General features: G+C 35.7%; 1 protein-coding gene across 1 annotated transcript in view; it reads left to right on the top strand.

Annotated features, from left to right (window-relative positions):
* The window catches only part of KPNA4 (karyopherin subunit alpha 4), a 58,183-nt gene that overhangs the window by 13,263 nt on the left and 17,692 nt on the right, over nucleotides 1-27,228 (top strand). Inside the window, exons 2-10 of the mRNA XM_065942633.1 lie at nucleotides 17,854-17,898; nucleotides 18,756-18,845; nucleotides 18,952-18,981; nucleotides 19,079-19,131; nucleotides 21,537-21,632; nucleotides 22,127-22,212; nucleotides 23,687-23,773; nucleotides 25,351-25,520; nucleotides 25,627-25,671. Coding sequence (XP_065798705.1) covers nucleotides 17,854-17,898; nucleotides 18,756-18,845; nucleotides 18,952-18,981; nucleotides 19,079-19,131; nucleotides 21,537-21,632; nucleotides 22,127-22,212; nucleotides 23,687-23,773; nucleotides 25,351-25,520; nucleotides 25,627-25,671 — 702 coding nt within the window. The remainder of the gene's footprint in view (nucleotides 1-17,853; nucleotides 17,899-18,755; nucleotides 18,846-18,951; nucleotides 18,982-19,078; nucleotides 19,132-21,536; nucleotides 21,633-22,126; nucleotides 22,213-23,686; nucleotides 23,774-25,350; nucleotides 25,521-25,626; nucleotides 25,672-27,228) is intronic.

Here is a 27,228-nt window from a genome sequence, read left to right on the forward strand (position 1 = left end):
TGCTAAAAGAAATTAAAGAGGACACAAATAGAGACATAACTGTATTCATGGATTAAAAGACTTACTATTGTTAAATGTCAGTACTACCCAAAGTGATCTACAGATTTAATGCAATCTCTAGCAAAATCTCAATGGTGTTATTTGTAGAAAAAGCCATCTTAATTTTTTATATGGAATCTAATGGGCCTAAATACCCAAAAATAATCTTGGAAAAAAAAGGAGATAAAGTTGGAGATGTCATACTTCTTGGTTTTAAAACTTAGTATTATACAGTGTTACAGTAATGAAAACTGTGGTACTTGCACAAACTCAGGCATACAGACTAGTGGAATAGAATAGGGATCCCAAAAATAACCCTTGCACATATGGGCACATGATTTTTGGTGAGGGTATCAAGATCATTCAGTGGACATTCAAAAGACAGTCTTTCCAACAAATGGTGTTGAGAAAATCTGATATCCACAAGCAAAAGAATGAAGTGGGACAGTCGCCTAACACCATATACAAAAAGTAACTCAAAATGTACCAAGGACATAAATATAAGACAAAACCATAAACTGTTAGAAAAAAACATAGGACAAAGGCTTCGTGACATGGATTTAGCAATAATTTCTTGGATATGACACCAAAGGCAGAGGTAACAAAAGAGAAAATAGATAAATTGGACTACATAAAACTTGAAGATTTCTGTACATTAAAGGACCTGGTCAACATAGTGAAAAGGCAGCTGGCAGAATGGGAGAAAATATTTGCATATCTAGTATGTGGTTAACATCTTGAATATATAAAGAATTCTTACAACTCAATAATAACAAAAAAAAAAAGCTATTTTTAAATGGGCAAAGGATTTGAATAAACATTTCTCCAAGGAAAATAGATACAGATGGCAGTAAAGAATCTGCCTGCCGATGCAGGAGACTCGAGTTTGTTCCCTGGGTCAAAGATCCTCTGGAGAAGAAAATGGCAACCCACTCCAGTATTCTTGCCTGGGAGATCCCATGGACAGAGAAGTCTGGTGGACTGCAGTCTGTGGAGTCACAAAAAGAGTCAGACATGACTTAGCAACTGAACAACAAGCACATGAGAAGATTCTCAGCATTACTAGTTGTTGAGGAAGTGCAGATCAAAATCACAGTGGGTTGACCATCTCACGTCCATTAAAATGACTGCTTAAAAAACAAAATAACGAGCGTTGATGAAGATGTGGAGAAATTGGTACTCTGGTACACTGTTGGTGAGAATGCAAAATGGTTCAGCCACTGTGGAAAATGATATGCTGCTTCCTCAAAAAATTAAAAATAGGATGACCATATGACCTCGCAATTCCACCTCTGGGTTGGGAATATACCCAAAAGAATTGAAAAAGACTTGAAAGAGATATCTGAACACTTAATATCTATATCTGTACACTTAAAATATCTGTAGCAGCATTATTTATAGTAATCAAAATATAGAAGCAAACCAAGTGTTCTTCAGAGGGTGAATGGACAAATAAACTGTGGTATACGCCTACAATGAAATAGTCTGACCTAAGAAGAAAGAAAATTCTGGCACATGTTACAATGTGGATAAAACTTGAGGCCATTATGCTCAGTCACAAAGAGCAAATATTAATATAATTCCACTTATATTAGGTAAAAGGTGGAGAAGCTCTATATAGTCAGCAAAAACAAGACCGGGAGCTGACTGGCTCAGATCATGAACTCTTTATTGCCAAATTCAGACTTAAATTGAAGAAAGTAGGGAAAACCACTAGACGATTCAGGCATGACCTAAATCAAATCCCTCACAATTACACAGTGGAAGTGACAAATAGATTCAAGGGACTAGATTGAAGGGACTAGATCTGATAGAGTGCCTGGTGAACTATGGACGGAGGTTCGTGACATTGTACAGGACACAGGGATCAAGACCATCCCCAAGAAAAAGAAATGCAAAAAAGGCAAAATGGCTATCTGAGGAGGCCTTACATATAGCTGTGAAAAGAAGAGAAGTGAAAAGCAAAGGAGAAAAGGAAAGATACACCCATTTGAATGCAGAGTTCCAAAGAATACCAAGGAGAGATAAGAAGCCTTCCTCAGTGATCAGTGCAAAGAAATAGAGGAAAACAATAGAAAAGGAAAGACTAAGAGATCTCTTCAAGAAAATGAGAGATACCAAGGGAACATTTCATGCAAAGATGGGCTCAATAAAGGACAGAAATGGTATGGACCTAACAGAAGCAAAAGATATTAGGAAGAGGTGGCAAAAATACAAAAAAGATCTTCACGACCCAGATAATCATGATGGTGTGATCATTCTCTTAGAGCCAGACATCCTGGAATGCAAAGTCAAGTGGGCCTTAGGAAGCATCACTACAAACGAAGCTAGTGGAGGTGATAGAATTCAAGTTGAGCTATTTCATATCCTAAAAGATGATGCTGTGAAAGTGTTGCACTCTATATGCCAGCAAATTTGGAAAAGTCAGCACTGGCCACAGAACTGGAAAATGTCTGTTTTCATTCCAGTCCCAAAGAAAGGCAATGCCAAAGAATGTTCAAACTATCTCATAATTGCACTCATCTCACACACTAGTAAAGTAATGCTCAAAATTCTGCAAACCAGGCTTCAACAATACATGAACTATGCACTTCCAGATGTTCAAGCTGCTTTTAGAAAAGGCAGAGGAACCAGAGATCAAATTGTCAGCATCCGTTGGATCATCAGAAAAGCAAGCATGTTCCAGAAAAACATCTACTTCTGCTTTATTGACTGTGCCAAAGCCTTTGACTGTGTGCATCACCACAAACTGTGGAAAATTCTTTAAGAGATGGGAATACCAGACCACCTGACCTGCCTCTTGAGAAACCTGTATGCAGGTCAGGAAGCAATAGTTAGAACTAGACATGCAACAACAGACTGGTTCCAAATTGTGAAAGGAGTAAGTCAAGGCTGTATATTGTCACCCTGCTTGTTTAACTTATATGCAGAGTACATCATGAGAAACGCTGGGCTGGAGGAAGCAGAAGCTGGAATCAAGATTGCCAGGAGAAATACCAATAACCTCAGATATGCAGATGATATCACCCTTATGGCAGAAAGCAAAGAAGAACTAAAGAGCCTCTTGATGAAAGGGAAAGAGGGGAATGAAAAAGGTGGCTTAAAACTCAGCATTCAGAAAACTGACATCATGGCATCTGGTCCCATCACTTCATTTCAGATAGATGGGGAAACATTGTAAACAGTTCCCAGATTTTATTTTTGGGGGCTCCAAAATCACTTCAGATGGTGACTGCAGCCATGAAATTAAAAGACACTTGATCCTTGGAAGAAAAGTCATGACAACCCAGACAGCATATTAAAAAGCAGAGACACTACTTTGCAAAAACAAAAAGGTCTGTCTAGTGAAAGCTATGGTTTTTCCAGTAGTCATGTATGGATGTGAGAGTTGGAGTATAAAGATAGCTGAACACCGAAGAATTGATATTTTTGAACTGTGGTGTTGGAGGAGACTCTTGAGAGTCCCTTGGACTGCAAGGAGATCCAACCATTCCATCCTAAAGGAAATCAGTCCTGGATATTCATTGGAAGGACTGATGTTGAAGCTGAAACTCCAGTAATTTGGCCACCTGATGTAAAGAACTGACTCATTTGAAAAGATCCTGATGATGGGAAAAATTGAAGACAGAAGAGAAGAGGACGACAGAGGATGAGATGGTTGGATGGCATCACCAACTCAATGGACATGAGTTTGGGGGAAACTCCGGGAGTTGGTGATGGACAGGGAGTCCTGGCGTGCTGTAATTCATGGGGTCACAAAGAGTCTGACTCGGCTGAGTGACTGAAGTGAACTGAACTGAGTAATAGCAAAATTCATAGAAACAGAAAGTAACAATGGTTGCTGGGGAAAGGGGGAAATAGGGAATTGCTGTTTAGTAGGTATGGAAAGAAGAAAATGAAAGTAGCTCAGTCATGTTTGACTCTGCGACCCCTTGGGTTGTACAGTTCATGGAATTCTCCCGGCCAGAATAGTGGAGTGGGTAGCCTTTCCGTTCTCCAGGGGCACTTCCCAACCCAGATATGGAGTTTTAATTGAAAAGTGGGTATGATAGTAAATTTTATGTCATGTATATTGTAAGTTTAAAAGAAGAAAAGAAAAAACACTTGACAACAAATGTTAGGATGTTGAGCAGGGGGAACTCTCATTTATTTCTGGTGGGAATACAAATTGGTACAGTCACATTGAAAGACAGTTTGGCAGGGTGTCTTACAGAACTGAACATAACTCTTGCCATACAATTCATTAATCACACTGGTATTTATACAAATGAAGGTAAGTAACTATGATACATCCAGACAGTGGAATATTATTCAGCATTAAGAAAAAATGTTCTACCAAGCTATGAAAAAACATGGAGGAAGCTTAAATATATACTATTAAATGAAAGATGCCAGTCTAAAAGGGTCACCTGTTGTATCATTCCAACTATGTTACATTCTGGAAAAGGCAAAACTGTAGAGATAGTAAAAGATGAGTGTTTCCAGAGATCATAGGCAGAGTAGAGAGGATTTTTAGGACAGTGAAATTAATCTGTATGGTACTGTAATAATGATGCATGCATGCTCAGTCACAAACATTTCTGACTGTGCCCCTGTGTCCGTGGGATTCTCCAGGTAAGAATACTGGAGTGAGTTGGCATTTTCTTCTCCAGGGGATCTTCCCGACCCAGGGATCAAACCTGGGTCTCTCTTCTGCATAGGCAAGCGGGTTCTTGGCACTAGCCCCACCTGAGTGGATACATGTTATTTTACATTTGCCAAAACTTGTAGAATGTGCCCGAATGTCAACTCTAAGTTTTGGGTGGTAGTGATGTGTCTTAGAGGCATCATTTGTAACAAAGCTGCCTGGTTCAGGGTGTTAACAGTGGAAGACGAGCTCGGAATGCGTGAGAGCTCTGAACTTTCTCTTTTTCTGTGGACCTGAAACTGCTCTAATGTTTATTTTTCCAAAAAGTATATATAGGAACTTCCTGACAGTTCAGTGTTTAGGAGTTTGCCTTCCAGTGCAGGGGGTGTGGGTTTGATCCCTGGTCTGGGAGCTAAGATCCCACATGCCTGAAGACCAAGAAACCGAAACATAAAACAGAAGCAATATTGCAACATTCAATAAAGATTGTTTAAAAGATTCACATCAAAAATATATTTTAAAAATGTATGTATGGCATGATGTTATCCATATTAAAATGTTAAGTATATAAAACTTTAACAGATGTGTTGATACACAGTCAAAACACCCATGAGAATTCAGAAAAAATGGTTGTTTCTGGCAAGGCAAAAGGGAAGGTTAGAGTAGAGGGTTGAGGTTGGAGTGAGATTTTAGCAATATCTGTAACACTCTGAAGTTTTTGTTTCTTTAAAAAAACGAAGCAAATAGAGCAAAATAGTGACATTTATTGATACATGAGTGTTTTACAATTTTCTTTTTTGTATATTTGACTTTTTAATAACTTCATTCTTATAGAAGTGACTAATTTGGGAATATATGTTAAAATGTAGTCTACTTCATTGGCTGCATTGATAGAGGAGGAACCTTTATTTACACAAATTTAGTCTTTTCTTGAAATACTATGACCTACTCAGAAATGAGAATGCCTGCAGAGTGACTTGAGAGAACAAGGACGGGCTGGAGAATGAGGTTTATTTTCATTTGAAGAAATCTCTGTTTTGTAGATACCAGAGCTCCCCTTTAAAAGTTCTGTAACTTACATACAGTACTATAGCACAGTAAAGGAGATGTGGATTAAAGCTTTGATTCTTGGGTAGTGTTTTTTACCTTTTTACGTTCCCAGAAATGGCAATAAATGCTTAACAGGAACAGACCAGAATTCATAGTAGATTTGGGGGGTGCAGGTATTGCTTCTATGATGTTGAGCAATATTACAAAGTAAATATACAGTAATCTGATGGTTCTCAGTCATCATCTTACTTTCCCTAAAACCAGCATTTGACATAGTTAATTGTGTATGTGTCCTTGAAAAAATCATTTTTTTTACTTGATTCCAGGTTTGCACAGATTCCTATTGCCGTCTGTCTCACTGAGTCTTAGTCTTCTATCCCTTAGAGTGCCTGCAGTTGTGTTCATTCCATAGAAAATTATCAGATCACCTAGTTTTAAATACAGTTTATACACAGTCAGCTTTTTAAGTTGATGTTTTTAGTCCTAACTTCTTCCTTGAATCCTCGGCTCAACTGACTGCTTGATGTCTCATTTTGATTCATCATAAGCATATTCAGCTTAGCATTTTCAAAAGTGATATTACCCTCTAAACCTGCTCATCATTCAATCTACCCCACCTCAGTAAATGGTAGTTCCATCTTTGACTTACTTGGACCAGAAACCTTCCAGCTCTTATTGCTTCCTCTCTTCCCAGTCTTATCCATCCCATTAATTAGCAAATATTGTAGGTTCAGTCATCAGAACCCACATCTCATGCTCTCCACTGCTCTGCTCCAAACTGTCATCTTTTACTGGAATTCTGCAGCTATGGTGCATTCCCAACGCAGTAGCTGGAATGATTCTATTCCCCTTTGCTCAAAATCCATCAGTGACTTTCTGCCTCACCAAGTAAATGCCAAAATCTTTACAGTGGCCACCATTTCCTGCTCCTTAATTCATTGTATATCAGCCAGCTGGACTCTTTACTTTTCTTTCCTCTCATGTCTGGTCGTTTTTTACTTGCTTATTCCTCTGCCTTGAATACTTTCTGCCAAATTACCCACATGGCTTGCTCACTCATCTTAAGGTCTTTACTTAAAAATATCCCCCTTCTTGACTTTATATTTTTTCTCTGTAATATTTTTCACTATCTAACATACTATATAGTTTTATTTATTGTCTTTCCCCACACTAGTTTCCATGAAGATGGGATTTGTGTCCTTTTGTTCCCTGCTGTGTCCTTAACGCTGAAAACAGTGTGTGGTACATAGTGATCAGTAAACATTTGTTGAGTGAATGACTGGCTTTCTGTGTAGATGTACACATCTGTTTAGTATGTGAACATAATTAGAGTTAATGTTTCTCAAATGATGTTTTAATGGAGTAATTCAGTGATTTGCCTTTCAGTGAAGTTTTTCTGTTGGCAGTGTGAGAATCTTTGAACTTCAGTTCACAAAGAAAAATTACTATTTTGAAAATACTGAGGAAAAAGAAGGAAAAGTAGCTTATTTGAAGAGAGATGCCACAGAAGCAGACCTAGAATGAAAAAGTAGTATGATCTAGTATAAAGAACGTTGGTCTGAGACCAGGATTATCTGAGCCTCACTGTTCTTGGACAAGTCGTTGTATAAAATGAGACAGTTAGTTGATTTCTATTTTTTCCAGTTGCAAAATCCTGTAATGCTTTTGTGTAGATTTTTCTGTAACAAAACCATGACTTTGATTATGTTCATATGCTATACATACAAGAAAAATATTCCTTAATCTCTTATAGCTCATATTTTATTTTAATCAGATGCTGTTTTGTAAGTGGAAAAAACTAATTGGTTTTCTCATCTGAGAATGCAACAAATAAGCAGAGAGAGCAGATTTAACTCAGCAGTGTGTTAAGCTTGGGCTCTGTTGACTTCCTTAACTTGGTTGAATCTTGTTTAGATTCCTGTTCATCATAATTTTTTCCAATGTCTTTGCCATATGTTAAGTTTTCTTCAGCCTGTCAGTCACTTCCTGAAATTGTATTTCTTCTATAAAGTACTCAAAACCTTTGAAGAGAAATGATCATTCTTGCCAGGATTTGATCAGTCTCATTATAAAAGAGAAGGGAGTACTTTCCCTTTCGCTCGTGTAAAATTTGAATATGTATTTGTTTGGTATAATAACAGGTTTCTCTCTGCATTGTCCTTCATCACTTTCTGTGTGATTCTGAAAGTTTGCCTTGCAGTATTATCCATCTTTTGAGAGGGTTGTTTTTGTGTGTCTCACCAAACTTGTCATTTCTTAACCTTTTTTCTTTCCCTACCAAACATGGGACTAGCAGCCATATGCTAATAAAGTAGTTTAGTCATATTACAGTAACCCATCTTGGGAGAAGACATGTATGTGTTCGTATGTTTTCTCCTCTGCTGTGTGTGTGTGCATACAGCTCTTGTACAAGATGTTGTGCTTAGTTGCTCAGTTGTGTCCAACTCTTTGTGACCCCGTGGACTGTAACCCACCAGTCTCCTCTGTCCATGGGATTCTCCAGGCAGGAATATTGGAGGGAGTTGCCATGCCATCCTCCAGGGAATCTTCCCAACGCATGGATTGAACCCAGGTCTCCTTCATTGCAATCGGATTCTTTACCATCTGAGTCACCAGGGAAGCCCCTTGTACAAGATCAGTTCAGTTCAGTTACTCATTCATGTCTGACTCTTTTGTGACCCCATGGACTGCAGCATGCCAGGCTTCGCTTTCCATCAACAACTCCTTGAACTCACTCAAACTCTTGTCCATTGAGTCAGTGATGCCATCCAACCATCTCATCCTCTGTTGTCCCCTTCTCCTCCCACCTTCAATCTTCCCAGCATCAGGGTCTTTTCCAGTGAGTCAGTTCTTCACATCAGGTGGCCAAAGTATTGGAGTTTCAGCTTCAGCATCAGTCCTTCCAATGTATATTCAGAACTGATTTCTGTTAGGAGGGACTGGGTCAAGAGTCTTCTCCAACACCACAGTTCAAAAGCATCAATTTTTTGGTGTCAGCTTTCTTTATAGTCCAACTCTCACATCCATACATGACCACTGGAAGAACCATAGCCTTGACTAAACGGACCTTTGTTGACATAGTAATGTCTTTGTTTTTTATTTTTTTATTTTTTCATTTATTCCTATTAGTTGGAGGCTAATTACTTTACAATATTGTAGTGGTTTTTGTCATACATTGACATGAATCAGCCATGGATTTACATGTATTCCCCATCCCGATCCCCCCTCCCACCTCCCTGTCTATTCGATCCCTCTGGGTCCTCCCAGTGCACCAGGCCCGAGCACTTGTCTCATGCACCCAATCTGGGCTGGTGATCTGTTTCACCATAGATAATATACATGTTTCAATGCTGTTCTCTCGAAACATCCCACCCTCACCTTCTCCCACAGAGTCCAAAAGTCTGTTCTTTACATCTGTGTCTCTTTTTCTGTTTTGCATATAGGGTTATCATTACCATCTTTCTAAATTCCATATATATGTGTTAGTATACTGTATTGGTCTTTATCTCTCTGGCTTACTTCACTCTGTATAATGGGCTCCAGTTTCATCCATCTCATTAGAACTGATTCAAATGAATTCTTTTTAATGGCTGAGTAATATTCCATGATGTATATGTACCACAGCTTCCTTATCCATTCGTCTGCTGATGGGCATCTAGGTTGCTTCCATGTCCTGGCTATTATAAACAGTGCTGCGATGAACATTGGGGTACACGTGTCTCTTTCAGATCTGGTTTCCTCGGTGTGTATGCCCAGGAGTGGTATTGCTGGGTCATATGGCAGTTCTATTTCCAGTTTTTTAAGAAATCTCCACACTGTTCTCCATAGCGGCTGTACTAGCTTGCATTCCCACCAACAGTGTAAGAGGGTTCCCTTTTTCTCCACACCCTTTCCAGCATTTATTGTTTGTATGTCTTTGTTTTATAATATGCTGTCTAGGTTGGTCATAGCTTTCTTCCAAGGAGCAAGCGTCTTTTAATTTCATGGCTGCAGTCACCACTTGCAGTGATTTTGGAGCCCCCCAAAATGAAGTCTCTCACTGTTTCCATTGTTTCCCCATCTATTTGTCATGAAGTGATGGGACCAGATGCCATGATCTTAGTTTCCTGAATGTTGAGTTTTAATCCAACTTTTTCACTCTCTTCTTTCACTTTCATCAAGAGGCTTTTTAGTTCTTCTTTGCTTTCTGCCATAAGGGTGGTGTCATCTGTGTATCTGAGGTTATTGATATTTCTCCCAGCAATCTTGATTCCAGCTTGTACTTCATCCAATCCAGCATTTCTCATGATGTACTCTGCATATTAATTAAATAAGCATAATGATAGTATACTCCTTTCCCGATTTGGAACCAGTCTGTTGTTCCATGTCCAGTTCTAACTGTTGCTTCCTGACCTGCATATAGATTTCTCAGGAGGCAGGTCAGGTGGTCTGCTATTCCTATCTCTTGAAGAATTTTCCACAGTTTGTTGTGATCCACACAGTCAGAGGCTTTGGCATAGTCAATAAAGCAGAAGTAGATGTTTTTCTGGAACTCTCTTGCTTTTTCAATGATCCAATAGACTTTGGCAATTTGATCAAGTGAATTTGATTCACTTGTACAAGATAGGTGAATATAGAAATTCAATTTTTTTGTATTCTTCTTACCTTGATTTTCTAACTTTTCCAAATATAACTTTTGAATTTAATCTATTTCCTTATTTGAATATTGAGTAAATAATGAAACTCTAATGTCTTTCCTTAGAGTTAGCAACTGTTAATGGTTTCTTACATTTTTGTGAATTTTTTAAAAAATTTACATTGATGTACTAATAAATTACAATGCTTATAATTTAGATGTGGATCATTTTAAAGCTTAGTATCTGTAGGTTAGAATTGTTTCTTAAAACTGCTCGTAAAGCTTGCCAAGGTTTCATCTGGCCTCCTACTGTGCATTTACTTATAAACTTCTCTTGTACTGAATCTGCATTCATCTTTATACTTGGCAGAGATTAGAACTTGATTCTGCTTGTGAAGACTTTTGCCTATCACTAGTAGTGCTAATTAGAACTTTTCTCTCATACTGCTGCTATTATTTATCACTGAGAAGTAAGTCCACCGTTAGAGCAAGCATTTAGTGTTAAGCATTTAACTTTTTATTGTGAAGTTGAAATTTATTTGCTGGCAAATAAATAAGGACCATAATTGCTGCTGCTGCAGAGATCAACAGGTGGAGGTGAGAGGAGGAGAAATAGGTAAAGAATGGAAGACAGATTTTTTTATAGTTATTTTTATCTTTCACATTCAATTTACTGCATTTATTGGGTTAAAGAGCTGTTGTCCTTACCGAGTATGTTTAGGATGTGGTGGTTATTGAGGTTGAAAACCCCTCACTTTGAGTTGAAAAGTAACTCACTTTTCCTTGAAATGTTTTGTAGGTCAGCTTTTCATGTCATGACTGATTTGATTTCTTGCCTACCTTTCTGTTCCTGGCTTCTCATGTTCTTCAACAGATCCTGCACATGACATTTTTATGCATCTCTGTTTTTGTATATGCTGTATTTTCTACCTGGAATGCTTGTCTCTAGTCAAATTTCCATTCAGTCTTAAAGATTGAGCTTATATTTCATCGTTATTACATAGTCTCCCTGCTGCTAAGATCAGTTTGCATGTTATAACACATTGCATATATTTAAATAAATAAAGTCAAGTAACCTGTTTGGAATGGTGTTTGGCACCCAGTGTTTGCTAAATGTTAGGCCTTATTACTATTAAATTATATTTCTCTGTCATAAGAGTACTAGCTTCATAAGGCCATGGATATTCTGTGTCCAGTCCATCTAGTGCTTGGCATATAGGTGATTAATAAATATTTGGATGGTTGAGTGTATGCTTTTTGGCAGGCTTAAAGTGGTAAAACAGTAGAATCCATGTTGGAGGGATGTGTATGTGTTTAACTTTTTTTTAAAAACTATTGCGATATAGCTTACTTTGCATAAACCTCATCCATTTTAGGTGTACAATTTAATTATTTTTAGCAAGTTTTCAGAGTTGTGCTGACTACCACAATCCCATTTTAAAATATATTTCATCTCTTCACAAAATATCTTATGCTGATAAGTTTTTTTATTCTTTTTCTTTTTTGTGCTATTACCTGTCAATATTCCTAGGGTAAAAATGACAGGCTAGATGACATAAAGTCAAAGTATTATATTCCTTATCTCTTGAATGACTAACTTTAGAATTTTCTTTAAACATTTAAGTTTCATACAGTATGTTGTTATATTACCGTTATCTTAGATTACTAGTTTTTAAAGAAAACTGTACATTGATAAAGGTGACTTAGAAATTAAATAGCCACAAATTAGGAAGAAAGTATTATACCCTACACCCCATTAGAGCAGAGAAAGTATTTAATCCCTAGAGCCTAGCTCACTGATGGACATACAGTAATTATTTGTTAATTTTAATAACCACATTCCTTCTAAATGGAAGTTCTGTGTTCTTTAAGATTCACTTGTTTGAATTTTTTGGCAATTTCTTGTCCCCTTTTGCCTGAATTTAGAACTTTGAAGCTGTATTACAAGCAAAGAAATACAGAAATTCTGGGTGATCAGACCAGCCTGAACCCTACTCTTTGTTGGGGGAGGAGGAGTGGAGGCAGGCACCCTCTACAGCCTTTGTCCTTTAGATAGTCTTTGGCCTATAAATAAGCCTTTGGCCAGTTTGGCAGCCTTTTGGAATTCTGATTGACAGCTTACTGCATCAGTGTATATCATGTGACTCCATAACTATTATGTTTGTGTGTAGTGTGTAAAAAACTGCTCTTTAGAATAAGTTAAAATTTAGAAAAAGAAACCTTATGTATCCCTTTCATGAAACCTCAGGGAAAAAAATCCTTGATTTGAGATGGGGTTATGATTTGAAAAAGTCTAAATATCTAATACTACTTTTAAGACATTTGTTTTTTGCAGTTAAAAAAAAAAAAAAAAAAAAAAGAGTAAATGCTACCAAGCTGGCACATAGGATGTCTTTCTACTATTTCATTCAGTCGTCTCTTTACCTCAATCTTTCTCTTAAATAAAAAAATCTTTTTTGCTTCATTATAAAAAAGATGGTGACTTCTCTTATTTTGTATGTTTCTATGGCTAGTAATAACCCAAAGCTTATGTCATAACTATAGTACTAAATTAGTTTGATAAATCCTTTAGTAGTGGTTCAAATTATCAGTAACTCTAAATTTAATAAATAAGATAGATTAAAATGAGGGGAAATTTTGTGTATATATAGCAGTTGTTTAGGATTTATTAGTAGTTGCTTTATTAAAAAGAAGTTACAGCCCATTGATTATACCTTAATCCCACTTCTTTAAATGGGGTGAGAAACCAGACTAGAAATAATCTCTGTCCCTCAGAAGTCTGCCTTTTACTGGACTAGCCTTAGTACATTATGCAGGTTTTATTTTCTGTGTGTGAGACATAGGACATTGGTTTTTGTTACTGTCTACTTGAGTTGTTTATTGTTTTAGTATTGTGATACAGGGAAAAGCCCATTGTCTTGATAGTGGTGCTTCTGCTTTAGAATGAACCATTGGCTTTAAAAACTGGCTTGAACTCCATTTGACTTGTGGGAGACAGTATCGCTTAGTGGTTAACTGACTATGTATGAAACTCTGAATTCTGGGTCTCCCTGGTTGCTCAGACAGTAAAGGATCCTTTACTGCCTGCAGCGCAGGAAACATGGGTTCTATCCTGGGTCAGGAAGATCCCCTGGAGAAGGAAATGACTACCCACTCCAGTATTTTTGCCTGGAGAATCACATAGACAGAGGAGCCTGGCAAGCTAAAGCCCATGGGTCAAAAAGAGTCAGACACAATTGAGTGACTAAGCATGCACACACGCTCTAAATTGTAATACTGGGTGTCACACTTCTAGCCATAGCCTTGGCCTAGTTATTTAACTTTTCTAAGCCTCAGTTTCCTTATTTGCAAAAAGAAAGAAAGATTTCTTCTTCTAACCTCTGAAGGCTCTAATGATTGAACTATGGTGAATATTGAAACTCTTAATTATAATATTTGGCTAATTGTTTTTACTCATTTGCAGCATACTATACAATACTAATACTTGTTAGTATTTTCAGTTGTCATATTTTTAAATTCCATAGCTTTACCAAAGCTCAAATGATCACTTAAACAAAGATGGGATAAATTGATTTGGTCAAAAATTGAGGTAAAGATCTCCACACATTTAAGATCAGTACATTTTGAGAAGGAATAATATTTATTTCTCATGTTATTCCTTATATATAGAACTTATATTCTAGTGGAGGGAGGGGACAATAAGCAAATAAAGTTTTACATAGTATATTAAAATATTGTAAGTGCTATGGAGAAAAATAAGACAGAGAAGCCCAGTACCCAGATATATCGATGTATAGCTGCTGGATAGTTAGGAGATGGTAACCAGGGAGGGAATGAGGTGGCAAGACTGAAGCCACTTTACTCCAAAGTGGAAAGCCGTTGGGTGGTTTTGAAGAGGGGAGTAAAATGATCTGATTTACTTTTTAGAAAGGGTATCTTTACTGAAAGGGTTTTAAAAAGGGTTTCTTCCCATAAAGTCTATGGGTAGCATTCAAAAGAACCTGGAGACTTAGAAAAAAAAATAATTGCATCCTTTTTTTCACTAACTTTCAGAATGTAGCCAGTAAACCTCTATATTTATTAAAGTTACCTGTGATTTTTGTTCCCACCTATAAAAATCAGAGTTTTGTTGCACAATATCCTGAAATACCATTCATGGTCAGCATTACTTTGAAAGTATAGTAATTATTATGGAACTGCTAGGTTCCATTTCATATGATAATGAAGCATGTATATCACAGTTTGTTGTTTCATGTTTTATATATTTTGGGAACAATTAGTTTAATTGGCTTTTTTGTAATAGTCATATTTCATTTCTGTATTTAAAACCACTATCTGAGTTCCAGAGAATAGCAGGGAGGGATAAGAAAGCCTTAAGTGAACAATGCAAAGAAATAGAGGAAAACAATAGAAAAGGAAAGACTAGAGATCTCTTCAAGAAAATTGGAGTTACCAAGGGAACATTTTCATGCAAAGATGAGCACAATAAAGGACAGAAATGGCAAGGACTTAACAGAAGAAGAGATTAAGAAGAGGTGGCAAGAATACGCAGAAGAACTACACAAAAAAAGGTCTTAGTGGCCCAGATAACCACAATGGTGTGGTCACTCATCTGGAGCCAGGCATCCTGGAGTGTGAGGTCAAGTGAGCCTTAGGAAGCATCACTACAAACAAAGCTAGTGGAGGTGATGGAATTCCAGCTGAGCTACTTTAACACCCTCAAGGATGATTTGATGACATACTGCGCTCGGTATGTCATCCAGTTTTCATTCCAGTCCCAGAGAAGGGCAACACTGTATGATTGCACTCAGTTTACTTGTCAGCAAGATAATGCTCAAAATCTTTCAAGCTAGGCTTCAGCAGTACATGAATCAAGACCTTCCAGATGAACAAGCTGGGTTTAGAAAAGGCAGAGGAACTAGAGATCAAATTGCCAACATCTGTTGGGTCATAGAAAAAGCAAGAGAATTTCAGAAAGACATCTACTTCTGTTTCATTGACTCCACAAAAGCCTTTGAGTGTGTGGATCACAGCAAACTGTGAGATGGGAATACCATACCACCTGACCTGCCTCCTGCGAAACCTGTATGCAGGTCAGGAAGCAACAGTTAGATCCGGACATGGAACAATAGACTGGTTCATAATTGGAGAAGGAGTACGTCAAGGCAGTATATTGTCACCCTGCTTATTTAACTTCTATGCAGAGTGCATCATGTGAAATGCTGGGCTGGATGAAGCACAAGTTGGTATCAAGATTGCCAGGAGAAATATCAACAACCTCAGATAGGCAGGTGACACCACCCTTATGGCAGGAAGCAAAGAGGAACTAAAGAGCCTCTTGATAAGGGTGAAAGGAGAGTGAAATAACTGGCTTAAAACTCAACATTTCAAAAAGCTAAGATCATGGCATCTGGTCCCATCATTTCATGGCAAATAGATGAAGAAGCGATGAAAATAGTGACTGATTTTATTTTCTTGGGCTCCAAAATTACTGGTGACTACAGCCATGAAATTAAAAGACACATGCTTCTTGGAAGAAAAGCTATGATAAACCTAGACAGTGTGTTAAAAACCAAAGACATCACTTTGCCAGCGAAGGTCTGTATAGTCAAAGCTGTGGTTTTTCCAGTAGTCGTGTATGGATGTGAGAGACCATAAAGAAGGCTGAGCACTGAAGAATTGATGCTTTTTAATTGTGGTGCTGAAGAAGACTCTTGAAAGTCTCTTGGACTGCCAAGGAGATCAGACTAGTCAATCCTAAAAGAAATCGGTCCTGAATATCCATTGGAAGTACTGATGCTGAAACTCTTGTACTTTGGCCACCTGATGCCAAGATCCAACTCAGAAGAAAAGCCCCTGATGCTGGGAAATATTGAGGGCAGGAGGAGAAGGGGGCAACAGAGAATGAGTTTGTTGAATTGCATCACCAATTCAGTGGCCGTGAATCTGAGCAAACTCCAGGAGATAATGAAGGACAAGAAAGCCTGGCGCAGTTCATGGGGCCGTAAAGAGTCAGACGTGACTTAGCAACTGAGCAACAGCAGCAGTTCGAAAAGGTGGCCGTTGCTTGCCCCAGGCTGCCGAAGAAGTCTGTGGCACAGAAAAAGTAAGACTCCCTGTGAGGATTACTCTGGTTGCTGTGATAATAACGGACTGGAAGAAAGATGGAGAGCAAGAAGAGAAAGAGGGATGCAAATTAGGAGGCTTTTGCAGTTATCTAGAGGAGAGATAATGGTGAGTTGGATCAGAGAGTGGCAGAGGAAATCATCATATGTAGTTGTATTTCAGATAAGTTTTGATGATTGAACCAATATGATTTCCTAACAAATTGAGTACATAATATGAGAGAAAAGGAAGAATTAGGGGTGGCTTTAAGATATAATTTGATCTGTGCAACTGGAAGGATGGAGTTGCCATTTGCTGAAAATCTCTTTGAAATTATTAATAGACCTGGGATATTGGATATATTGCAAATTTTTAAGACTAACGTAAGGCTTATAAAAATACAAAAATACTAAGGGTAAACAAACTCATAATCTCACCCTCATATGAACCATGTGAGATGGGGTAGAACATATGTTTGTAAAAGTTTCGGTTTCAGATATGTTTGATGTATTTATTAGACATTCTAAGTATTCATGAATTGCTCTCTCCACTTAATATGTCTTGGCATGTGCAGTTATTAGAAAGAATGAGGTGGTTCTATACATAATGTGAGCTGGTATCGTTTCTGAATGTTTTACCGTGAACATGTATCCATGTATTAGGTAACTTTAAAGTGAGAAAAACAGGTTAAAAAACAGAATGGTTACAGTATGTGGTAGAATAATTTTGTGCTCCTTAGGAAGAATAAGATAGATTTGCATATACCATCATGAAAGATCTTCCAGATCTTTAAATAAAATAAATAAAAATAAGGTAAAGAATAGAATAAGTGTATCAGAGTCATAGTAAACCTATCTGTGTTTATCTTTAAAGAAAGAGGCTGTGAATCGTCAGGAAGGTTTTCTCCCCCTCCCGCACCCCCCTTTTTTAATGCACTTCAGTTTACTAACCTTGTACATATATTCCTTGTTAAGTAGGGGGTTCATATGGGAGTGAGATTACCTTGTACATATATTACTTTTTTTTTTTTTTTTTTTTTATTTTATTAGTTGGAGGCCAATTCATATATTACTTTTTAAATAGGGAATTCTTACAGGGGGTGACATTATGGATTATTCTTCGTACCTTTGTGTTTTTAATAATTCCTGTGTTCTGGTTTTAAATTTTTATGATATATTCAATATTATAGTTCCAGTAATAATTTCAAAGAGATTTTCAGTATTTAAGAATGTGAATATGAAATGAAGATAGGAAATCATTTTATAATCTTTATTAGGAGTAGAATATGACTTTATATATATATATGACTAGAAGAAAAGATTAGGGGGTGTACATCGAAATGTTAATAGCAGTTTTCTCTGGGTGATGGAATTTGAGGTGATTTTTTTTTTAAACAATTTTGTTTAATTTCTTGTAGACTATGAGAAGACAACGAAATGAAGTTGTAGTTGAATTAAGAAAGGTGAGTCTGATTAACATTGTGTACTTTCAGGTATAATTACAGCAACCATATAGAGAGAAATTAGCAAATGCACATGAATGTCAAGTGCTTAAATGAGCGTTTCTTTTTTCTTTGAAAATGGAGGTATTGACTAAGTTTGACAACTGTTGAAATTGATAAGGTGCATTTTGTTGTTGTTTTTTTTTTTTTTTTTTCATTTTGTCGACTATCTAAAATAGAGGTAAACACAGTATCTGATGGTTTTTTCTTCTGTAATTTTAAATGGTTTATAAAAAGTGTATGTCATAGTTATACTTAATAGTTCTGCTATTTACAATAATTACTCCATAAAAGGAACTTGGCATTTAAAAATTTTATCAACTTCTCAAGTATTAAAGTAGGTTAGTTGAAAATGTATTTGAAAATTTGTCCTGAACATTTTGGTGAAATTCAAGTGCCCCTTAATTTTTGTAAGACATTGTTAATTTTCATCTGATTTTTGAACTGCCCAACTTTTGCTTTGACTTTGCTTTTAGGTAAAGAGAAGCTCCCAGATGATGTATAAAATGGTTCAATACTTTTAAATAAATATATATGTTTGGTTCTGGCTTAAACTATACTCTTATCTTTTTTAATCAGTTTTTTTATTTTTAGTTTGTTTTTACATTGTTCACAGTTCATTAAAAATGTACTGTTTGGATGGGGCTCAAATAGGTGTTGCTTATGTGTTTAATTCACAACTTGGTTTAATTGTCTGCATTTGCATTTTACTTTTAAAAGTCAATTTGTATTTTTTTGTAGGCACAGGATTGTCTAATTTTTATGTGAAACTACTTAGCTTTTTAAAATTTAACTGAATTTCTGTTTTTTTTTTTAAGAATAAAAGAGATGAACATCTCTTAAAGAGGAGGAATGTACCACATGAAGATGTCTGTGAAGACTCTGACATAGATGGCGATTATAGAGTGGTAAGTTATTGTTATTTTGGTAATTTAAAAATTTTGTGAAAGATTTTACATAAATACAGAATTACAAGGTGAATTTTTAACTTGATTTTCTCTAACTTTTTCCTAGCAAAATACCTCTCTAGAAGCTATAGTTCAAGTAAGTTGATTTCCCCTCCCCCACCCTCATTCATATTTCTTAAACTTGTCTACTAATTATTGTGTATCTGCATCACAAATTGTTTGGTTTTTTATAGAATGCTTCAAGTGATAACCAAGGAATTCAATTAAGTGCAGTTCAAGCTGCTAGGTAAGTTAAGGACATATTTAACGTTTGTAACTTAGACAGGAGTTCTCTTTTGGGTTTTTACTATATAGTAGTCCTATTATATTAACTTTGATGACAAACAATAAAAAATAGTCATAGACCTAAAGAATTTATTTTAAAAATTATTCTGTAAGATTATTCTCTAATTAAAATTAGCAATTTTCTAATTCACTAATACCTGGAAGCTTTAGTGTACATTTAATATGTGCAAACACTGGAAGAAAGTTGATTTGACATGTTATTGCTATAGACTAATAGAAAAACATTGTAAAACTTTTCATTCTTTACTGAATAATAGGTTTAATTTTATTAAAAGTGAGATTCTTCAGATTGTGCTTGGGTAGCTGATTCATCTCACAGTTTTCATATTGATCAAACGATAAGTTGAATTAAAGCTTACTACAGCAGTGTACAGGCTGCAAGATGTTAAGATTTAGGGCTACAGAAACTCCTACTTATCATTTCACACATTTCTGTTGTAAAACCTGTGCACTCGTATTTCAAAGGAAAAGCCAGAGAAACTTAACCACTGAGACATTTGTATTAATAAATAGCTTGGGGAAGACATGGTTGTATCATAGTACAATATAGTGGTTTCTTTGTTTTTTTATATATGTAAGAATAATACCCTATGTTCTAATTATCAGTAGGAAAGAGCCACTTAAGCAAGACATTAACTCGTTATAGAGTTTTAAAGTAGAAAAAGACTTCACACCTTCATGTAATATCTTATCCAGTGCTTTGAGTCCCTTTTATGTTTATTAGACTTTGCTACTTTTGTATATTCAGTGTAAATGGCTTAGAACAGATAAGGAAATTATAAGATTACAGTGTTGCCCTATACAGGTTAAAGAACTTATTAGAAAGGTCTTTGTTAATATAATATAGGAAGAAAGTCACAGAAATTTTCATATCTCAAATAACAAATTAATGTTAATAGGAAGAATGGTTAAGAAATGAATACATTATGCTCACCATTGTCAGTATTAATTATAATACTGGAGCAGCTCTTCTCATCATGAGTTCTGCAAGATAATGAAAGTCCTAAGGCAGGGTATCTGAAAATACAGTGTGTGGATCCCTAGGAGATTCTGAGATAACTTTAGGGACTGTTATTTTCACAATAATTCTAAAAAAGAATAAGACTTTTATTTGCCTTTTTTTTTTTAACTGCAAAATTGCTGGGTAAATTACTGCACCTTACACAAACCAAGACAGTGTCACCAAACTAACGATTGTATATGTGGTATGTACCATTTTGCAATTGGAGAAAAACCATCATTTCTCTTTAAGAATGTCCTCAGTGAAGTAGTAAAAAAGAAGTTTTCTTTTATCAAATTTGAAAGCTTGATTAACAAAGACTGGGTTAAAGACTGGCTTATTTCCTCCTTTGTGTAAAGAATTGTGCCATATATTATGAAAAATACTATGAGGAAGCATGTGGAATAATTGTTGCTCTGTAAGAAGTTTAGAAAGTAATTAGGAAGGCAAACTATGTAAAAAATAGTGATGCTCAACAGTAAGTGTAGCTGTATGCCATGTAAATATTCTTGGAATTTAGAGAAAGTAGGTCAGACAGTCAAGAATCTGCCTGCAGTGCAGGAGACCTGGGCTGGAAAGATCCTCTGAAGGAGGGCATGGCAGCCCACTCCAGTATTCTTACCTGGAGAACTCCCCACGGACAGAGGAACCTGGTGGCCTACAGTCCATGGGGTTGCAGAGTCAGGCACAACTGAGCAACTAAGCGTACACACACAGGTTGTATAAACAGAGTTTGAATAGACACAAAAAAGAGCATTCCAAGGGTGGGAAATAGGATTTGAAGGGCCTGCAAATTAGATTGAAATGCTGGGAGAGATAGCTGACCCTTAAATTACAGAGGATTAGTTAGATAAATAAAATGGGAGTCAGTTTGTGGAATGTTACAAAGCTCAGTCAAGGAGTTTACATTGATAGGATAGTAAATTAGCAGGTATCACTTGGTTTATATAGGGGAATAACATTTCCTTTAGTTGTTGAGAATATTGTTGAGCTTTTATGGTCTTTAATTTAGTGTATAGAGTAGGATAAAGAATTGGAGACTGGTATCAGCTATAAACTTGTACCAGCATCCTGCACATTTTAGTCCTAACTTAAAAGAAGTGGTAAAGTGTTCATGTCTTTATGGTTGTTAGAACCATGTCTAATGGTTCATGTCTATTATTAATAATTTCTGTGAATTTATAAATTAATCTTTTTGTAAGAGAAAATTGCATTATATAAATTTAAAAAGAAACTTTCAGGAAGAGTGTTTGTGCCAAATATTCAGTTTATTGTAATCAGACGTGAATTTGAATTTAATTATGTTTCATTAAGTTTCATAAGGGGTATATGTATATCTCTTACAGGAAGCTTTTGTCCAGTGATCGTAATCCACCAATTGATGACTTAATAAAATCTGGAATATTGCCTATTTTAGTCCATTGTCTTGAAAGAGATGACAAGTAAGTACATTATTTTAAGAAATAATTTAGGGTGTGTCCTTTGCAGAAGACAACATTTTCTTAGTAGTTAGTTTGATCTTCAACGAAAACAGAGAAGGGCTATAAGATGGAGTTAAAAGCCAGCATGAAAAACAATGTAAGATATGTTTACACCAAGAGACGGTAAAGATCAAAAGGGAATTTGCGAGTGATACATTTAGTTAGCCTTTAAGCTTTGAAAATTAGTAAGATCTAGTTTATCCAGATAATTACTTGAGAAAACTGTTTAGTTAGTAATGTGCAGGTATCTTAATAGAGAGTTCTTAATAAAAAATCCATTTTATATCAAAGATATATTTTAAATAGTCATTGGAAGTTAAAAAATACTGGGTGTATAGATCATTTGCATCAAAATATTTAATACTTTCAAAATTCCGGAAGGGAGGAATGGTTGGTAGATATGTTGGGCCAATGTAGAAATTCCTGCTGTCTAAAACAATTTGGTTTTCGTGTAGTCCTTCTTTACAGTTTGAAGCGGCGTGGGCTTTGACAAACATTGCATCTGGAACCTCTGAACAAACTCAAGCAGTAGTTCAGTCTAGTAAGTTGGTTATTAAGAAACAAAATTGTAATTTTCCAAAAACAGGTTATTTAAAACAGTGCTTTTTCTGAAAGAATAGAGCTATTAAATTATAAAATAATTATTTTGAATTCAGTAACACATAAGGCAGTTGAAATAAGCCAACTTAAGTATGTTACTTTGGGACCATCTTATCCCAGTGAGTGACATTTTCTGTTTTATAAAGTAGCCATTTGAGACAATGGCTTGAATTTTTTTTCATTGTTATTATAGGATTGGTTGTTTATGTTCCAACAAATGTAAGTAGGAAATAATCACTGCGTTATGTTATTGTAACTTGAGTTATTTCCATGAGTATTATTTGATTCTGCTTCCCAGGTGGTGCTAGTGGTAAAGAACCCACCTACCAGTGCAGGAGACAGTAGAGACGCGGGTTTGATCCCTGGGTCGGGAAGATCCCCTGGAGAAGGGAATGACAGCCCACTCCAGTATTCTTGCCTGGAGAACCAATGGACAGAGGAGCCTAATGGGCTCTAGTCCATAGGGTTGCAGATAGTCGGACATGACTGAAGTGACTTAGCATACACTAAACGAAGAAATTCATAAGTTTAAGAAGGTACTTTGAAAATCCACTTCAAATATATAAGCAGTATTCTTGTTTAAGGGCTTCCCAGGTGGCTCAGTGGTAAAGAATCCACCTGCCAATGCAAGAGACGCAGGTTCGATCCCTGAGTTGGGAAGATCCCTTGGAAAAGGAAGTGGCAACCCACTCCAGTATTCATACCTGGAGAATTCTATGGACAGAGGAGCCTGGCGGGCTACAGTCCATAGGGTCACACAGAGTCAAACTCAACTGAATGACACACACGCACATAAGTATACCTGATTGATCTCTGTGTACTTAAATAGCATTTTTCAAAGCAATATCAGAAGGAAAAGAAATGAAAGAATCATTTATTCAGTGCAGTATTATTTTGTTAAATGTCTCTCTGTATTTCCTTGTTGTTAAGCAACAAGCATTTTCTGATTCAAAATGTCTCACATGGCCTGGTTAAAGACCCCTGTGATACCATTTTACATTTCTGTGTTGAAAAAAAAAAGTTATTTTAACTATTGGAGGGTTTTTTCAAATATGAAGATAATACTTACTCTATAAGAAATTAATTTTTTTAATTTAAATCCAGTTTAATTGTGAATAAAGTTTTATCAACTTAATTTGATGTTTGTCTGTATGTTGAAGCTGTCATTTTGATGGTGACAGTTTTGTCTGCTACTCAGAAATTTTGTACTACTGTTAATCTAATGAAAATCATTTAATGAGAATATATTTTATTTTTTTGATAGGTTTGTTTCTTTTGAAATTTCAGCAAAGAAACAAGTTCAGTTTTCAGTTTACAGTATTTTCAACTTTTTTTTTTCCCATTTTTAAAAAAATCTAACTGATATATAACAATATCTTCAGACTTAAATGATAGCATGTGTTTTCTTCCTTCAGATGCTGTGCCACTTTTCCTGAGGCTTCTCCATTCACCCCATCAGAATGTCTGTGAGCAAGCAGTGTGGGCACTGGGAAATATCATAGGTTTGTCTAGCACTCAATACTAGTCCAGCAATTGTTGCGATCATGTTCTGTGTAATACAAAATGCCTACTAGGAGTTGAAAAAGAGAAGCAGCTTGCCGTTTCAGTTCTAGTTTTTATGAACTATTTTACAGAAATTAATAGGTGTTTAAGTGTAAACGCATAGTAAACAGAAGGAACATTTTGTTGCTTATGCCATTATATCTCTTTGTATATAGTCAGCTCTTAGTTATTTGAATATTTACAAAATATGTGTATGATTTAGGTATTTTCCTCATCCTCCTTTATTACGGTCAGGTCCGTTTTATTCCTCAACTCTCTTAACTGTCCTAGGAAATATTAAGGAAAAAGGAGGTAGTAAAACTTAAACCAAACTTTTTCTCTACAATAGCAGTTCTGAGAGGAATCTTAAGTTGAAATTTTTTATATCTCTTACAGATTTTAGTACAGTAAAATATGGTAATGTTGTCCACTATTATCAGAGGTCATCATCATACAGGTGTCTATATATAGACTATCATGTAGACAGTCTTGTTAAATGTTGACCACCGTGATTACCGTACCTTTTTGGTTTTCTCTGATAAGTAATTGCAAGAAGAATAATTAAAGACAGCTGCAATATTTCAGGAATTTGTTTTTTAACTACAACCTTAAGTTTACCCAAACTCAAAAATTCAAAAACCTGGAGAATGGAAAAAATCTGGGGTCTGAACTGTATTGTGTACCATTATATTAAAAGTTATTTTTGCCACAGATTTTTTTTGCATGGAAGTAATCAGCCTTGCTCTGATAAAGCTCTTTATTCCCCTTTTGGGGGCCAAGATGGAAGGTGGAGTATGGTCAGTGCCCCAGAGTTGTGAGTTTTCAAACGGACAGAGTTCCCTATAAACTGTTCTTGGTGTCCAGTATATTGCTGTTAGGAATGCTGTCATTTGTATATCCAGAGTCCCTTACTTTATATCAAATTTTAGATATAACATATATATAAATATATATATATTTATATAAAATACCACATCTTTGGTTTTAATTCCAGTGACACTGTAGAATAAATGGATACAAAAAGAACAAACATTTTATCTTCAAATACTGTAGACATAGTTTATAAGTCTCTAGAGTAATTTATAGTTAATACTCTCTCTGCTTTGACATCAGGTCATCAGTATGAATTCTAGATATTTTTCTCTGTAATGGTATTCCCATGTATTTCTTTTTATAATATGAAGTTTTCTTAAACTTAGAGTACCATTGAGAGAGAAGACAAAAAGTTACAATTCTCTATTCACAAAGTACTTGAAAACCTCATTTAGGCTTCTGGCATTTAGATGGCAAAAAAAACATTTTATAGATGAGCAGCATATAAACCTGAATACATGAATAATGTACAAAGGAAGTCTCAGTACCTTACGTTACATCTCTTGACTCAAAGACCTAAAATGTGAGCTAGGTTATTATTGTCTTAAACTGTTGCATATATCAAAATAGTGTATATGGTTCAAGTACAATAAGCAGCATATTGAACCCAGTGCTTTATGTTTTCTGAATTACTTATTGTATTAATCAATCTTCCTTCCTACAGGTGATGGGCCACAGTGTAGAGATTATGTCATAAGTCTTGGAGTTGTGAAACCTTTACTTTCCTTCATAAGTCCATCTATTCCTATAACATTCTTAAGAAATGTTACTTGGGTTATGGTCAACTTATGTCGCCACAAAGACCCGCCACCCCCAATGGAAACCATTCAGGAGGTAACAAGTGTTTTTTGTTTTGTTTTTTTTAAACTAAAATAGATATTATTATGTGTATATTTTTATCTATGTATATTTAAAAATCTATGTATTTCTCCCTCTTTAGATTCTTCCAGCTCTTTGTGTTTTAATTCATCACACTGACGTAAATGTGAGTAAATGCTTCTCATCATATATTTTTATGTGTATGTATATTTAAGGCTTCACCCTAGTTCAAGAGCTGTTACACATAGTTTGGTATTTTTGTATTTACTCTGTGTTTACCCATATCACAAAATGTAAATTTCAAGTGAAATCAAGCCTGTTAATTTGGTCTGGGCAGTAATGTATGTGCATATATTATGTATTTGTGTTGCAAAAACTGACATTGGAAGTTGTTAAAGTTGCCAGTTAGTAAGCTCTCACCAAGATTATATATTTGACTGTTCATAATTGTTTTATGAAAGCTCATTTTGACAGCTGGCCAGTGAGAGAACACATACACCTAGTGGTGTTATTTTTTGAAAGGTAAAAAAAAAGCGTGTGTGCCTTTATGCGTGCGTTTGCATTCATACACCATTCTCACACCGAACCATAAACATCAGTTGCTCTTTAATTTCATTATTACTCTATTAATTCATTTATAGTGACTTTGCTAATGGTCTCACTTGGTATAAAGATAATTCTTGAGTATCCAAACAACAGGGGGAAAAAATAGGTGTAAACCAGATTTTAAACATAATAAAAAAAAAAAATTAAAAATAAACATAATAAATATATCCTACTCATTCTTTCTAACACAGAGAGCAAAGGAAAAAGCAACTCAGGAAGAATGAATGAGTGGGAAACAGCTCTAACTGCTTATAAAGTCAGTCTAGCCTTCCTGTGTTAGAGGAGCTAGAAATGTTATGGGTGAAAGGAAATCACATGGACACAACGCATAGCATCCGTCAGAAGCTTGTGCAGTTCTTCAAAAGCAGTTTGGTGTGATCAGTGTGTGACACACTGCTTCATTTCTTCAGTTTCTTAGGTAGAAATACCCTTTTGCCATGATCTCTCTAAAGATATGGAACAACTTAAACTTCAAATTATACTACATTAAGTTAGAATTATATTATGTGTGTAAGTCTACTGGAAAACCAGACATCTTGGTTGACCTTATTCAGAGCTGTATTGTGTTCTTTCCACTTGTTTACTCCAATCCATTTGAGATTGTAACTCCATTTTTCTTGCTCTTGATGTTATCTTGAATTTCCCAAGCCAGTTTGCATTGTTTTTTTACTAGCATTAGTAATATTGTTCGCTAAATAATAGTGTTTACTAAAAATAAAATCTTCTTAGGTTAACACTTATAAATCAGGCCATCAAAGAAGTAAAAATAACTAAAATAACGAAACTGTTTCCACAAACCATAAATGAAATATTGAAATTACACTAGAGTTGTAATTAGTAAACTTATCCCTAGACTTAACTTTGCTGACACAAAAAGTGCATATGAAGTTACTTTTGTAAGTTGAAATTTAGTTGTCTCACATGTTTTGATACTTCATTATATGTGTGAATTTTTTCATTCAATGTCTTCTTTTTACATTAAAAAATATCCATAGTGCTTTATTGAATTTCTGAAAGGAAAAATGACAAAGTGCTGTTTTCTTCTAGGGGCTTCTTGGATGTTATAAATATACCATTGATTTAGAACTTAAAGATTTCAAACTTGTTTGGCTTGTCT

The sequence above is a fragment of the Muntiacus reevesi genome, chromosome 8, assembly GCF_963930625.1.
Source record: "Muntiacus reevesi chromosome 8, mMunRee1.1, whole genome shotgun sequence".
Classification (NCBI taxonomy): domain Eukaryota; kingdom Metazoa; phylum Chordata; class Mammalia; order Artiodactyla; family Cervidae; genus Muntiacus; species Muntiacus reevesi.